General features: G+C 37.4%; 1 protein-coding gene across 2 annotated transcripts; it reads left to right on the forward strand.

Moving 5' to 3' along the window:
* The first annotated feature begins 5,686 nt into the window (after positions 1 to 5,686).
* LOC122984466 (sorting nexin-1-like) lies at positions 5,687 to 16,007 on the forward strand. 2 transcript variants are annotated; one of them, XM_044354938.1, is made up of 15 exons: positions 5,687 to 5,837; positions 6,582 to 6,729; positions 8,053 to 8,186; positions 8,338 to 8,404; positions 8,647 to 8,690; positions 9,385 to 9,526; positions 9,613 to 9,691; positions 9,890 to 9,965; positions 10,133 to 10,246; positions 10,903 to 10,996; positions 11,166 to 11,371; positions 11,842 to 11,985; positions 14,130 to 14,210; positions 14,462 to 14,533; positions 14,741 to 16,007. In XM_044354938.1, the coding sequence occupies exons 1-15, from the start codon at positions 5,718 to 5,720 to the stop codon at positions 14,789 to 14,791; spliced, it is 1,572 nt and encodes a 523-aa protein (XP_044210873.1). In that variant the 5' UTR covers positions 5,687 to 5,717; the 3' UTR covers positions 14,792 to 16,007. The 2 variants fall into 2 exon arrangements, with proteins under 2 accessions (XP_044210873.1, XP_044210879.1); XM_044354944.1 differs by having other exon boundaries at positions 5,688 to 5,828.

Here is a 16,007-nt window from a genome sequence, read left to right on the forward strand (position 1 = left end):
CACGCACCTACACACTATCTCTGTCATCCACACAGGTAGAACCAACACATACATACAGAAAAGACACACACACACTCTAAAAGTCCAAACAACACACCCAAACATAAACCTTGGGAGCCAGAGGCTGGTGGACACAAAAATGGCTTCTTGTGCCCAAGAAACTCTCACGTCCCCCCTGCAGAGAAAAAAAAAAAACAACAAAAAAACAAAAAACTCCAGACTGAAACTTAGGAACTTTTTTCGGCTTACCTTGCTCAGTCTCAGGAAGGAGATTGCCATGAGAGGGAAGAAAAAGTGAGACGCTTCATCTTTTTATGAAGAACCATTCTCAGAGACAATGAACTTTTAAAACATTGGTCGCTTTCAACCGGAAGATTGTGAATTTTTTTCCTCAGCAAAAATACGTACGGTAGGTGTTTGTGGCGTGCGACAGAAGACCGCTCACTCGAGATGAGACATAGTTTGAATTCAATGTCAAGTCAAAAGGAGAAAGTCCAAAAATATGCTGGTATTGATGTTGGTGCTCATGCGGCGCAGTCTACACACAGTGTTTGTTTGATTAGTGTTTCTTTGTGCATTTTGTATATCTATTGGGCCATTTCAGTGAAGTGAACATTGGATATCAGCCCCCCCCTTTACAAGCCTACATTATTCATAAACGTGGTCATTTTTTTTTGTTTTTACCCCCTTGTGTCATATATTGTGCCATGACTTTTTATTATTTTCTATGTTATTGTATTATTTTTTTACACACATATCCTTATAAACATGTACATATGTTGTTGTTTTTTTTGTTTTTTTTTTTTAAACTGCCTCATTCTTTTGATTTTTCCCATTGTTTCATTATTATTATTTGGGATGAAAGTGGGATTACAAAGGAGTCCTGAAGTTCAGTTCTCATATCAACAGGGGAGAGAAGCCTGATGTGTTTCTACGCTACAATTTTTTGAATGGATTCTTGCATTCTTCTCTGGCATTGTGTTGCCCCCTTTGTACATTAAAATGTTTTTTTTTTTTTCAGTCTTTTGTTTGTTGTGGGAGCTCCGTTTTAAAAGCCTTACCAACGTGTTTGTATGTTGGACGGTCAAGACGACTCGGCCCTCCTCCAAGGATGTCGCTCGGAGTTCTGTCACTCACTGCCATGGCAGTTTCTATATCGTTCTGTGGGACTTGACAGTATCTCCTCACAGGTCAGGGGTACCTAGGACTCAGGGCACTGACCCCCTCCTTCCTCCCCCCCCTCCAAAAGAAAAAAAAAAAAAAAAAAGAAACCCCTCACATGGCAACCAGTCAATCAATCACCTGCAACAGACGAGTTATCTTTTATACGAGAAGTTCGGTCGAATGTGTGTGATGTTTCCAAAAAACCAATATTTGGTTTCAGACGTCTGTACTGCTGAACCACGTGTGCATTTCCCACAGCGGAGTGTGTTTACTGTTGTTGTTGTTTTTTGTTTTTTTTTTCTGCTGTTCTTCATCAAATGCGACACCCTGGTTCTTTTTACAAATCTCATGAGATGCAAAGATGTTGGCCTTTTGAAGGGGACTCCCAGATATTTTTTTTTTTTTTTTTTTTTTTTTTTTTTACATGGTAGTTTTTGTATGAAGAAAAAAAAAAGAAGAAGCTTGTTCTATACACAAATCTGATGTAAAAAGGAAAAAAAAGTTCATCTAAGAAACTAGTTTTTCATTACCCTCTTACCCAAAGAAATTTGTCATTTGCAATCATAGTAATTTGCTCTACTTTTGTGAATACCATGTTTCTCATAAATGTACATCATCATGAATGTCAATATAACTGTAAGAGATTTTAACTACGGATACAAACAAGGAACAAGTTTTGGGGGGAAAAAAAAAAACGATTGAAAAACAAAGGGGGGAGAAAAAGGACCGACTCCATTTGGGAAATAATCTATTGAGTTGTAAACAGTTGAACCTGTATTGCACTTTTTCACAATTTTTGAAAAGTACATTTCTTACATATCTTGTGTTTTAAATATCAAAAGCTGTTTGTGTAACGTAGTGTCCTAGGTAAGCAGCAGGCAGCTGGTCTTGTTTTTTATGTTTTGTTTTTTTGTTTTTTTTTTGTTTTTTTTGTTTTTTTGTTTTTTTTTTGCTTCAGAGATGATATGAATTTGAGCAGCCGAGTGTTTACTTTGCAACTCAAGATGAGGAATTCTGTTGTTGCTTGTTCATGTACAGAGCTTTCTTTGCTTTCTGTAGAAAAAAAAATCTGTGGCTTTTTAAAAAATGTTGAAAAAAAGGTTTGGAAAAAAATATGTTTTTTTATTGGTGCTCCTATACATTGTGTATACAAACTATTATGAATACTAACAAAGTAAATGTTTCTGCTCGTCTTCTTTTCATCAAACATACTCAGGATGCCCATCAGGTTTAAAATTGGCTTTAATTGATCACTGAAGTGTACAAAAAATGGACGACTGTGAGTAAATCTACAGTAGATATTGCACGGACGTTTCTCTTGAGTGTAATGAGTTCTGTGAGTCCAGTAAAGCCAAAACCATTGGTTGATTAATCCATTAGTCAATTCTCGGAAAATTTGCTCGACTTTTATGAAAACCAAACTGAAAATCTTCGGGTTTTTGATTGTTAGTTGGACAAAACATCCTAAATATTTCAACCTTTGATCTGAGGAAATTAAGATATTTTTTCTGTTTTCTGACATTTAATAGAACGATGATCGTTTGGTTAATCGAGAAAATAATCATTCAATAATAAATAGTTTGAGTCAAGCATTTCTTCTTTAGGTTCGGATGAAATCACTTAATTAATTTGAATGTGAAATGAAGAGCCGTCATTTCAGCCACATATTTAAAGAGCTAAAGCCTCTTTTGTGCACAGACGTTTCATTCCAGCTTTTGAAGGTGTTCCGGGAAGATAAAGACCGAATTCAATTATTATTTCTACACTCATAAATTCTTAAAAGCCCATTTCGTAATTGCAGTTTCTCGTTCCAGCTGAAATGCTTTCATCTGCCGCACCGCCATTGCTGTATACTGGTTCACAAAGTATATGTTTTGTCAATGAGCAATTGGTTAATCAGATTTCCCAGAAGTCTGGCTTTGGTTTTTATTATCGTCAAGTATGACTGGTTCGAATCTGGCTTTCTGCCTTTGTAGCTTTTGGAACTGACTCAGCGTTTGGCTGCTAGTTGGTGGAAAGTTTAACCTGTGCTGATGTAGCTGAATAAGGTAGGATTGTATGAGTAATATCTATAAAAAACAATAGGTTTAAACAATCCATGAAAGTTTAAAAAATGATGTAAATGTGAACAAAATCAACTGGCAGAGAAAAATGTGTCAGTTTCTATTGTCTGTATTTACATTTGACAAAAAAACCCTCCATACTTCTGTCACCTTGTCACATGTGAGGGTTTGTGGTTGCAAAGGAGGCTTTAGCTGTGATTTTATGACATCAGCCTAAAGAAAAGTGTCTTTATGTACATGTATGAAGAAATATAACAGGATATACAATTATAGGAGAGTTTGACCTCACTACGCTCCCACTCAAATGTTAAGAAAAGTATTTATTCAGGTTTTATTCACAGCTCATACAGTCTCAGTAACAGTTAGATTTCAATGGTACAGATGAATCATAGTTTATGCTGCATTTTTGGCTCCATAACTGGCACTCCTGCATATAAAACGTAAATCCGAATCCGTGTACAGCAGTTGACGACCTATTTGAAGAGTCTCACCAAACCATCAAGGAGAACATCAAGCGGTAAATAATCCTGATGAAATTGTGAGCGAAGCCGTAAATCTGCACAAGTTCCTGCACCTGTCCAGGTAAGTTGTAGAGAAATGTGACTGAATCTGTCAATGAAGGTAAGGTTCATTAATGAAAATGATTACATTGGATTTTGTAATTTATTGTTGCAAAATGTTTAAAATAACAGCAGCACAGGAAAAATATTTAGATAAAGATATTAAAAGGTATGCAAAACTCCACCATAAATCAAAACTATGAAGCTATATAGAAGTACAAGGGGGAGAGTAAACTATAATTTAAAAAATCTGCTGTATGTACAGTACAAACCTAAGCCAGTTAACATAAATGGATGTGTATGTGTGTGTGTTAATATATGTTATAAAAAGGTTACAATGGGTAAACAAAACTTTTAAGGGTAAAGGAGAAGGAGTGAAAATATATACGATAGTGGAAGTACATTTAAGTACTGTAGGCTACTTGAGTACAAATTTGAGGTATTTATACTTCCATTTAATGCTACTTTATACTTAAAATACACAACATTTCACTGAGAAGTGTTGTACTTTAGCTATGTTAGATATTACATATTTATTACTGATATATCAATGTGTAAGCAAAATTTTGATGTTCATCATGATGATTTTGATGTTTGTAATTTTATTGTTCATTATATAAAGTGTGGTGGTCTTTTGTCAATAAGCAAAATCAAACTTGAATCAGACTTCAAATCACAAGGCCACTGATGCACCATGTGCATGTAAGGTACATATGCAAAAAAAAGTCCATTGTCAACGTAAAGTCTTCTTGAGATTTATTCAAAAGAAGAAAGAAATGATGGCTACTGCTGCCTCTGCCTCCCAGGTGTATGCTGGCCCTATACCTGGCTAGCTACCTATATAAGCTAGGTGTCCATAGTGTTACCCAATTATCTAAAAGTAAGGATAATAGATGGGCTAAACTAACCTAAATATGCCAAACAAGCAAATAATGAAACTAAACAAATAACTAGCAAGTGAAAATATGATTAAAATCTAGTCTCAACAAAGCAAATCCCTACAGTGATCAAACACTTAAAACAAATGCTAACATTTCTTAATAAAACAACAAACTAACTAATAAATAGCTCCTACACCCTTTATAAGTTTTCAAAATCTTAACCTGTGAAGTAGAATTATCAGTAAATATGGTGGAATAAAAAGTACAATATTTCAGCAAAAGCAGACAGTAGCACAAAGTCATATCTTATTTATTTATTGGAACCATGTACGGTGTTAAACATAAATGTTACCATTTGATGTACTGTACCAGAGTTAGCTTATAGCTAATATTCAAGATTATTTGCGTTCATGAGAATGAGTTAGGTGAACAAATGTCTCAGAATTTTACTTAAAGGACGGGTTCACAGTTTTCCAAGTTTGTCTTAAAACAACAGTCAGGTACCCAAATAAACATTGAAACATATTTTTCTTAATCATTCCTCCAGTTCACACTGAACATTAGAAGATCCCTTCATAATGCACTTACAATGTAAGTGATGGGGGACAAAATCCACAGTCCTCCTTCTGTGCAAAAATGTATTTAAAAGTTTATGTGAAGCTTATATGAAGCTTCAGCTGTCCAAATGACTCAAATCAAGTAGATATCTTTAAACGTAACAGTCTTTTTCAGTGCCAAAGTCCCTCTTTTTATTACTGTTCTACCACTGCAGCTCAACAGGGAAACACAAAGAGGGAATTTGACGCTAAAAAGACTGTAAATGTGCCAGATATCCGCTATATATGACTAACTCAGACTGCTGAAGCCTCGTATAAGCGTCATATAAACCTTTTAAATACATTTTTTTGCTCAAAATGACTGTGTGGATTTTTTAAACGGTCCTGTCGTGTTGCTAGGTGACCAGCAGGTGTCGCTCCAGCCGTTGGCTTTCACCTCCGTCGCGCCTTCTACTTCCGTCTACGTCAGTCACTCCCCACACAACACGGAATATGGCGGCCAGCTCAGATCGGATTCCTCCTCCTCTCTCTGCAGCAGACGAGCCAGAAGCAGGACTGGCTGACATGGCAGACGGAGACAGCGACGAGGGAGAGGACATCTTCGTGAGTAACGTGTGTTTACAGCTCATTCTTCTAAAAAACAATAACCTGATGTGAAGGTTTATATCTGCATGAAGTCAGACTCTTTATCTCATCTGATCTGCATTCATGGCATCCAAAACAGCTGATGATCAGTGACGGAAAACGGCTAGAAATGTTGACAGATTCTGGATTAAAGTCATCAAGTTCCGTCTTTGTGTTTCCCTGTTGAGCTGAGGTGGAAGTATAGTAACATAAAAAGGGGACTTTGGCACTAAAAAGACTGTAACGTTGAAAGATATCTACTTGATGTGACTCATTTGGACGGCTGAAGCTTCATATTAGCTTCTTTTAATTACATTTTGTGCACAGAAGGAGGCTTGTGGATTTTTGCCTCCATCACTTACATTATAAGTGTATTATGAATCTAATCGTCAGTATGAACAGGAGGAATAATTACAGCAAGAAAAGCCTGTTTCAATGTGCATTTGGGCTCCTGACTGTTGTTTTAAGACAGACTTGAAAAATTGTGAACCTGTCCTTTGATGGTTAATTCAAACATGCCTCTTGTCTCACATTTAAGTTTGTACAAGTAATATTTTTGCAAGGAAATGGCTTTGGCAGCTCACATGACCCCACCCAGCCGCCTCCTTGTTCCTGCTTATCTGTGTCTTTAAAACGATTTAACGGTCAGAAGCAACAAACTACTCCTCCAACAAATTCTCTTCTCTTCTTCATGTTTATTCACTGTTTCTGTGGCTCTCTGTCTGCCTGCAGAGCAACCCTGTGGCTGTCAGTCGAGGAGTTTCTCAGCCTGGTCATGTCAGTGAAGACCCTCCAGATCTGTTCAGTGAGGAAGACGCTGGCAGCACCACTGCTAAGTCCAATGGAGTTCACTCTGATGATGACAATGACCTGTTTGCTGGTTAGGACACTTTTTAAAAATGATTTTTTATCTACTTCAATCCGCTTAGGTTAAGTTTTGCAGTGCTTATATGTTCAAAAACATTCCAAGATGATTTATTTTAAGCTCTGGTCATGCCATGCAATTTGAATGCTGATATTAAAGGGGCATTCCACGGATTTCACACATCAATTTTGGTTCGCTAGTCACGAGGCGTATTAAACAGCCTGAGAAAACAGTTGTATAATGTCCTCTGGAGCTCCAGAGAAGCCTTATCAAGTCTGAGAAAACAACCCTAATGATGCTGCCTCAGCTTGGGCTGAAACTGCAACTGATATCAATTAACATCAATTAATCTTATCAGTTATGTCTTAATGAATTGTGTAGTCTGCGAAAGGTCAGAAAGTAGTGGAAATAGCCTGTCACATTCTCTCTGAGCCCAACGTGATGTTTTGAAATAGCTTGTTTTGTCCCACCGTCAGGACATTCAACTGACATTATAAAACAAAGGAAAGTAGCAAATCTTTACATTTGAGAAGCGGGAACCAGCGAATGTTGGCATTTTTGCTTGATAATTGACAGTTAATTGATTATGAAAGCTGTTGCCGATTAATTAATCAACTAACTGTGTGCTGGAAACTACAGAATTTATAACAGTAAGCCTACATTTCAAGCTTGAGTCATGGAGTTTGAAAGATGTTTGCATTTATCAGGCAGGAAGGGTTGAAAGAAAGATGCTGTAGAGTTGCATTGTGGGAAATGTAGGATTAAGTGGGGTTTTTTTGTGAGCTTGACTCATTCTAAGGATGAAAAGGAGTGGAGAAGTAAACAACTCTGTGCTTCCTTTTCTGCAGGAATCAAAACGATCGTGATTGGCTCTCGCTGGTTGTCTGTCTGTGTCAGAGTTAGCAAGGCTGACTTTTGAGAGTCATTCTGGCAACAGCCGATGGGAGCTTCAATCAAAGATAAAATAGAGAATTAACCAGACAGAAGTCACATTTAATGAAGAACTCCTTCCACTCACATTGATGAATCACTATACAGTTTTACAAAGGAATTAATGAAGTTCAGATAAAGTTTGGTACATAGGTTAGATTAATCCATGTGTAGTGACTGAATGAAAAAAAAGCTAATATGCAACATAGCTATAATTGTGTCAAAACACATTAATAATGTACATATGAAACTGTAGCATGTATTGCTTCATGGTATTAGAACATAAAGCACCAATACACTGTTCTGGATGAATCACATGTGGTGTTTTTTAATGGAATCATGCAGTGTGTGTGTGTGATCCTCTCTGACTTACACGTTCATTCATCAAAAGGCTTTTCTTCTCCCCAGATGCACATGTGGAGCTGAGCACAGACAAGCCCAGCAGCTCTGCTCAGAAAGAGCTCAGCGCCTCCTCTGGCTCCCGTCCTGCCTCCTCCTTCACCCAGAGCCCTGCAGCCATGCAGCCCACCTCCTTGGAGCAGGTACAAGCCACAGCCGAGCTGCCCAGGAACTTGAATACAAATAATTACAAACATGCTTTCACAATGCCATCTTACCAAGTAATCCAGCCAAATGTTGAAACTTGAAAAAGCTGTTTGTAGAGTTGTGAAATGTATTACTTGTTTATTACAGTTGGAGGAGGAAGAGGCCAGGGACAGTTTTGATGTGGATGTTGCTGTCACCAACCCCGAGAAAGTCGGTCAGTGTCTGTTTATTCTTCATTCTTTCTGTTTTGTTAAAACTATGATGAAGCTGTCCATAATTTCTAGTTCATTCATATTGATATTATTTGGAAAATAACTGGATAATTGTGGATTATTCGACTTTTCATGGTTCTAGCTCATTTTATTCAACTGTATTTTACTTTGATTGCACTGAGACGTTAATTTCTGACTCATTAATTCTCATCTTTGTGTATCTCCAATGTTTCTGTCCTCCTAGGTGATGGCATGAATGCCTATGTGACCTACAAAGTATCCACCAGGGTCTGTAGTCAAACTTGTGTTTATCAGCATAATCCAACAACTCTCACATAGATTTTGTTTTGTTTTTTTATTCATGACTCCTAATCTGATAATAAGTGTTCATCACTTGTAAGTATTACTTAAAAGACTGTCTTCAAACAACAGTCAGGTGCTCATATGAATACTGGAAGAGGTTTTGCTTGATGTAATTCCTCCTGTTCATACTGGCCATTTAATCTGCCCTTCCTAATCTGCCGTCAATGTAAGTGATGGGGGGCAAATCCACAGTCCTTGTTTTGTGCAAAAATGTATTTAGCAGTTCATCTGAAGTTACTGTGAGGCTTCAGCAGTCTGAGTTAGTCAAATTAAATGGATATGGACATAAAATGTCCTCTTTGTGTCTCCCTGTTGAGCTGCAGTGGAAAGACAGTAACAAAAATACTTACTTTACTTGATTTGAGCAATTTGGACGGCTGAAGCTTCATATTAGCTTCAGATAAACTGTGGAATACAATGTTACACAAAACAAGGACTGTAGATTATCTTCTAAAAGCCAGTATGAACAGGAGGAATGATTACAGCAAGAAAAACATGTGTCATTGATCATATGGGCACCTGACTGTTGTTTTAAGACAGACTTGTGAACAAAATTGAACGTATCCTTTAATTTAAGTTCTTTGCCTTCCTCATTTACTGTCCGGGTCTCTACCTCCAGACTTCCCTGGCCATGTTCAGGAATAAGACCTTCTCTGTGAGGCGGCGTTTCAGTGACTTCTTGGGTCTCTATGAGAAGATGTCAGTCAAGCAGACGCTCCAAGGCTGCATCATCCCTCTGCCACCAGAGAAAAGTGTCGTAGGTGGGTGTCCAAGACTTTTGTGTGGTCTGTGTATGTTTCTGTTTTACACATTCACTTTTATTCACCCAACACATTTGAACCGACAGGAATGACCAAAGTGAAAGTGGGAATGGACGACCCGTCATCAGTAGAGTTTGTGGAGAGAAGAAGAGCAGCTCTGGAGAGGCAAGGATCCATATATATTTCATACAATGACATTATTAATAAGATGCAGAATTAATATTCATGCTGTGCCTTGTGTGCAGATGTCATTTCAGGGATTATTTCTACCCACGCCTATGTTTTTTTGTGTGTGTTATGCGGTGATCTCCTGGCACCACTACCTGTTTAACACTTCTCCTCGCTGCCACTATGTTTGTGCAGGTATCTTCAGAGAGTTGTGTCTCACCCAACGTTAATACAAGATCCTGACGTCCGTGAGTTCTTGGAGAGAGAAGAAGTGAGTGTTTTAAGATGTAAAATAGTTTTCTAGTTCAATCATACATGTGGTATGTTTGTTGTTGAATGTCTCATTTGTTTGTTACATCCAAATAGCTACATTTTTGAGTGTTATTGAGAATATTATATTACCAATGTACTAAATTATGAGCCTGTGTGTGTTTTCAGTTACCCAGAGCGGTGAACACCCAGGCGCTGAGTGGAGCTGGCTTTCTAAAAATGATCAATAAGGCATCCGACGCTGTCAACAAGATGACCATCAAGATGAATGAGTCTGACACTGTAAGAGGGCCTCTGGATGCAATGAAACTGTTGTGGATGTGGCCCACATATAGAGATAAATATGATCAATCTGTCACAGAATTGGGAACGACCAGTGTTGAAAAACCCTGAGAGATCAGTGAAGGCACCAGAAAATTGTAATCATGAGGTGGTAAATACCAAAAAAGTTGTACCAGGGGACATTTCTATACATACTAATAACACCTGATATGATGCAATATCACATCTAATCATCATATTACTCCTCATTGAAATGAACTGCATAGTTGTTTTGTTTTGTTTTGAGTACATCTAGATTCTGTTTTGTTTTCAGCTATTTTTAATCAGCGGTAACTAATATTCATGTTTTTAAATGAATTTAGACAGCTGTTGATAACTTTAATGAATGTGGTGCATCATTAATGGATTACATCAAAGAGAAACATTTAGTAACCATAGGCAACCTTCCCTTAATCTGTTTGTACTTTTTGCATCAACAATTGAGCCATTTTATTTTTTTTTTATTGGCTTGAAATTCTCATAATTATTCATGGGTTGATTACATGGATTATTGTGATATTTTTAATCACAGTATGTGACTCACTTCAGACTGTAGCAGGACAAATAAGACATGATGATTTTTTCTTGACGTTGTTCTGTTTTTGTCTGTGTCTCAGTGGTTTGAGGACAAGTTCCAAGAGGTGGAAAACGAAGAGCAGCAGCTGAGGAAGCTCCACGCTGTGGTCGACTCCCTGGTCAATCACAGGAAGGGTGAGCTACATCTGCATTTGAATGTTTTGAATCATTCATTTTTAATCAACAGCTTTCAACAGAAGCAAGAAAAGAGGACAATCCAGCTGTCAAGTCTTGTCAGGATGTGGTGCGGATGGTGATATGGTAATACATGGGTAAATTTTATGTTTTCCACCCTCAACACCAGAGCTGTGTGGGAACACTGCAGTATTTGCCAAAAGTATGGCCATGCTGGGAAACTCTGAGGACAACACAGCCCTTTCGCGGGCCCTGTCCCAGCTGGCAGAAGTGGAGGACAAAATGGAGCAGCTGCATCAGGAGCAGGCAGCCAGTGACTTCTTCATCTTTGCAGAGGTGCTGGCTGACTACATCCGCCTGCTGGGAGCTGTGCGGGTAAGAAGATCACAGCTGCAGAACGATAGCTATAGAGGAGGAAGTGGTAAAGATAAGATGAGGTAAAGATGTTCAAGAAGCACAGAGACTTGGAAAAGTAAAACTTCAACCCGCGTAGCATAAAGAAACATCTCCTGAATATTGAGACAGCAGGATCCAATAGAACAAAAACAAAGAGTTGTTTATTTTAACATTTTTGTGCAGAAAAATGCAGTAAACAGAACATAACGTGTAAAAAGTACTTGACTGAGGAACACATTGTGATTCAAATCAGGAAATATTTACAGTATAGTATTTCTCTCTGACAGTAAGGACACTCCAGACTATCTTCCCCCTTTTTTAATAAACCCGCACCATTCTGCTGCAAACATCTTACCTCTTTCCCTTTTTAGCAAGCACAGTGATTAGGTGTAGTGTTACTCTTGGTTAACTTGAGAAAACACCTTTTAATCTAAAACGGATGTCCACAGGGCTGTTTTGACCAGCGTATGCGGGCGTGGCAGCGATGGCAGGAGGCTCAGAGCACACTCCAGAAGAAGAGAGAGGCAGAGGCCAAGCTGCTGTGGGCCAACAAGCCGGACAAACTGCAGCAGGCCAAGGAAGAGATCACTGAGGTAACAGACACAGGAACCACACAGCTGCTGCAGCACTGAACTAAACCACAGAGGCCTTTACTGTGACTGCAGCACCCTGAGTCATTTATAATAACAAGTACATAGAAACGCAAACTACTGAAACTAACGCATAGAAAAATTAATACAGTTGATGTGAAGTGTGAATGAGTATATACACATCAACATGAAAGAAACTAACATTCTATTATACACAGATGTTATAAATAATAATAAGTACTCTAATAGTAAATAAACATTTCATTTCAAGTAAAGTAAGGGCTGCATGTAAAAATAAAATAATGTGCAACTTAAAATAAAGTGGATGGATCATATTGGGCTCTTAGATCGTTCCTATTTTCTGTGCCTTCAGTTCGGATTTGAGTGGGTATGTTTGCTCCAAAGATTTGTGCTTTATCTGTAGTGACGCTTCACAATCACCACGGCCTCGGAGCATATGAGACAAACTGGTCTTGAACTGCCTGTGGAAATTATTACATTTGTTTTACACACATAACTACAGTCATTGTGTTTTGGGCTCTGAGTGCTTCCAAAATACGGATAACCTACACTTAACAATGTACCTGAACGCCTCCTGTGTAGACACCAGCTGCTGATCTGCTAAACGTGCTGCTAATGCTACGTTCTCTGTCTAGACACGGGGTAAGAGGGTCCATTCTTGATTAAAAGCTCTGTTTCCGCTGTCTTTTCTTTTTGGAGCACTTTTCTCTGACTCGTGTCACGCCTCGTCTCTGCTCTCTCCCTCTCCCTCAGTCAGCAGAGCCCTGAAACTCCGCCCTGCCCCTGCGCAGAGTAGAGTGGCACACCGATCGCTGGTTTATTCAAAGTTTATTAATATTAAATCATATCACGTGTCCAAATTGCACCAAATTCGACACTGCACTCCGGTTGTTCCCCAGCAATGCACCCACCAAGCGTGGAGTCAATCGGATGAACGGTTCAAGAGATATGTGAAGGACACACATATACACAGAGATTCCTTCCTTTAGTAGAGTGATGATTTAAATCACTCTGATGATCTGGCATTAATTGTTAAGTCTTTTCATATAGTTTCAAAAGTTTGGACATAACAGCTCAATAATCACACTAGTTTTAACTTAAAGTCACAACAAACCAGACAGAAAAACAACTGTCATGTAATGTTTTGTCAGTCACATGGTTCTAAAGTAGGTATGAGACCGTTTCAGTACCTGCCAGCAGACTGATAGTTGTAACCCTTTTTAATTTTTCTATGTTTTCTATGACTCTAAATTGAATAATGTCGGTAGGACAAAACAAATTGAAGCAGTGGTTTTAGGACATTGTGATACATATTTTTGACATGTTGTAGAAGATATAATTACTTGATTAATCAAAACAAATTAATAGATTAATCAAGAATAAAGATAAGTGTTAGTCCTAGAGAACCTCTCTGAATAAAAATAAGACTCTCTGCAAAACTAACCCATTGGATATTAATTAGGGCTGCAACTAACGATTCTTTTCATTATTGATTAATCTGCCAATTATTTTCTCAATTAATGATATCTTGATAAAATGACAGAAAATAGTGAAAAATGCGTGTTATAATTTCTTAGAGCCCATGATGTCATCTTCAGATGTCTTGTTTTGTCCAAAATCCAAAGATATTCAGTTAACTATCATGTATGACAAAGAAAAGCCTAAAATCCTCACATTTAAGAGGCTGCAAACATTGCAACCAGCAAATGTTTGTCGTTGTTTCTTAAAAAAATGATTATTTGATTATCAAATAAGCTGCAATAAGCTGTTGCTCGATTAATCAATGCGAATTGTTGGAGCTGTAATATTAACCCATTGTCTTTATGTTGGACATAAATAACGTGTGTAGAAGCACCATCACCTTCACAACTCCAACAACAGTCCAGCTGTGTAACTGTTAGTTACACAGCTGTTTTACACATTTCTCTACAGATGTTTTAAGTAGATATTTTGTAGTAGATGTGTTACTGTATTGTTTTATAAGGGCAAGTGTCTGTGGCCCTGTGGTGCTATTATTTAAAAGAATGTTATTTGTTACGTTCTAAAATCCTAATCTCACATACACTGGAAAATATCAAGATCAATAACATGTTGATTGATTTTGTATTTCTTGTTTTTGTCCTCAGTGGGAGGCCAGAGTTACTCAGTACGAGAGAGATTTCGACAGGGTTGGCATGACTGTACGTAAGGAGGTTCTCAGGTTTGAGGTACAGTATGCATTTATACTTTATTTTTTTGGCCTTTTTATACCATCATATTTTGTATTTTGTAGATAGTTTTGTGTGTGAATGAATTATTTGTGTGGTTTTATGTTTTTTAATGTTTGCAAACCAGCTTACCTCAAATTACCCCCCTAGAGGGACATGCAGTATTTTTATTTGAGTTTAACTGAATTGAAACCATACAACTTTTTCATCGGCAAAGAGCTTGAGACATGACCACAGTTTTGTCTTTTCAGAAAGAAAAAGCCAAGGACTTCAAGAGCCAGATAATAAAATATTTGGATTCAATGCTTCAGTCTCAGCAACGGGTAATAGTTTAATCCTATCAAGCATTCATATATTAACTTATTTGTTGGTTTTAAATACATTCTGTCAAAGCCTGGTAATGCAGTTTGCTCTCTTGGATTATACTAAAGTGTTAATTTAGATCATAATGATTATTAGAAATATTAAATATTGGTCATAATTATTGAGTATCACAACACATTTTAACTGGCTTCTCATTCTTCTTCTAGCTTATAAAGTTTTGGGAGGCGTTCCTTCCTGAGGCAAAGGCAATAGCTTAATGAAGAGGGAGACTTTCTGAAGACCCCAACTGCCTTTTTTTGAACACTTTACCTCTTGACCAGGAACTGAGAGAGGACGATTTTGCAACACACAAGAAACTTCCATCCATTTTTTTTTTCTTTCTTTCTTTTGTCTTTTTAATCATAGTGTATTCTCTTATCTTGTACAGTTCTTTGATATAATAAGCTGCCGCATTTACACAACGTTTCTTCTGCATAATTCCTTGTTTATGTTCTTGACGTTAAAATGGTATAAAGCAGGAATCCGACAGAGATTAACCTGGCCGTAGTAATCGTTAAAAAAACCCACCGTCTGTCAGTGGGATATACAGTATATTTATGTTACTTGCTTAAACGAGTATATTAAAGTGTTAACACTGAGGTACTGCCCTAAAGTAACATTGTCTATAGTTTACATTAGAAGATAGACGTATGTAAGTCATTCCAGTCTCTAACAGCTTATGTTGATGGATGCATGTCAGATAATGTTTTGATGCACTAAAATGCATTGTACAGTTGGAAAAGCAGGTTTTTAAAATGAAATGCCACTATTGATGACTGAAGTCATATACCAGAAGTATTAGCACATGTTACAGTGTACCACATAATACATATTAGAACATAGAAATCATATGAAAACTCTTTTGATTTGATAAGATTACAGGCTTTTCAGAGTTGTTACAAAATTAAAGAAATGTAAGGTTACAGTAAGTGAAAGTTTGTGAAATCCTGTCACTGCTTTGTTTGTATTTTCTATGATGATGAATCAGCTTGAATCATGTTTATTATATTAATCAATTTCCTCCAAAAACTGTCTTATGTACTTATCATTTCTTGTGTCAGAGATCGAGGCCCAAAGGAACTCATTTGGAGCTGCTGCAGAGATTGTTTACTGTCCGTGTAAATGACTCTCGACATGTATGTACACATGTACAATACTTGAATTCAATCATGCAACCACTGTCAGATATTATTAGTCACCCTATACTTTTGATAAATTGGTTTAACAATGGTTAAAAAAAAAAAAAAAAAAAAGGCACAGACATTCAAGTTATGCTGTTCCTTATTTTCTTATTCAACATTTGTAAGTGTAGTTTTTCTGTCATGTCATATTTGCGTAAGAACATGCTTTATTTTTGTAACCACTTTGCATTAGCACACATTTCCCTGGAAACGCTATACAGGTATATGTACAAAATAAATATGATTGGTTAAA

The sequence above is a fragment of the Thunnus albacares genome, chromosome 1 (assembly GCF_914725855.1).
Source record: "Thunnus albacares chromosome 1, fThuAlb1.1, whole genome shotgun sequence".
NCBI classification, from domain to species: Eukaryota; Metazoa; Chordata; class Actinopteri; order Scombriformes; family Scombridae; genus Thunnus; species Thunnus albacares.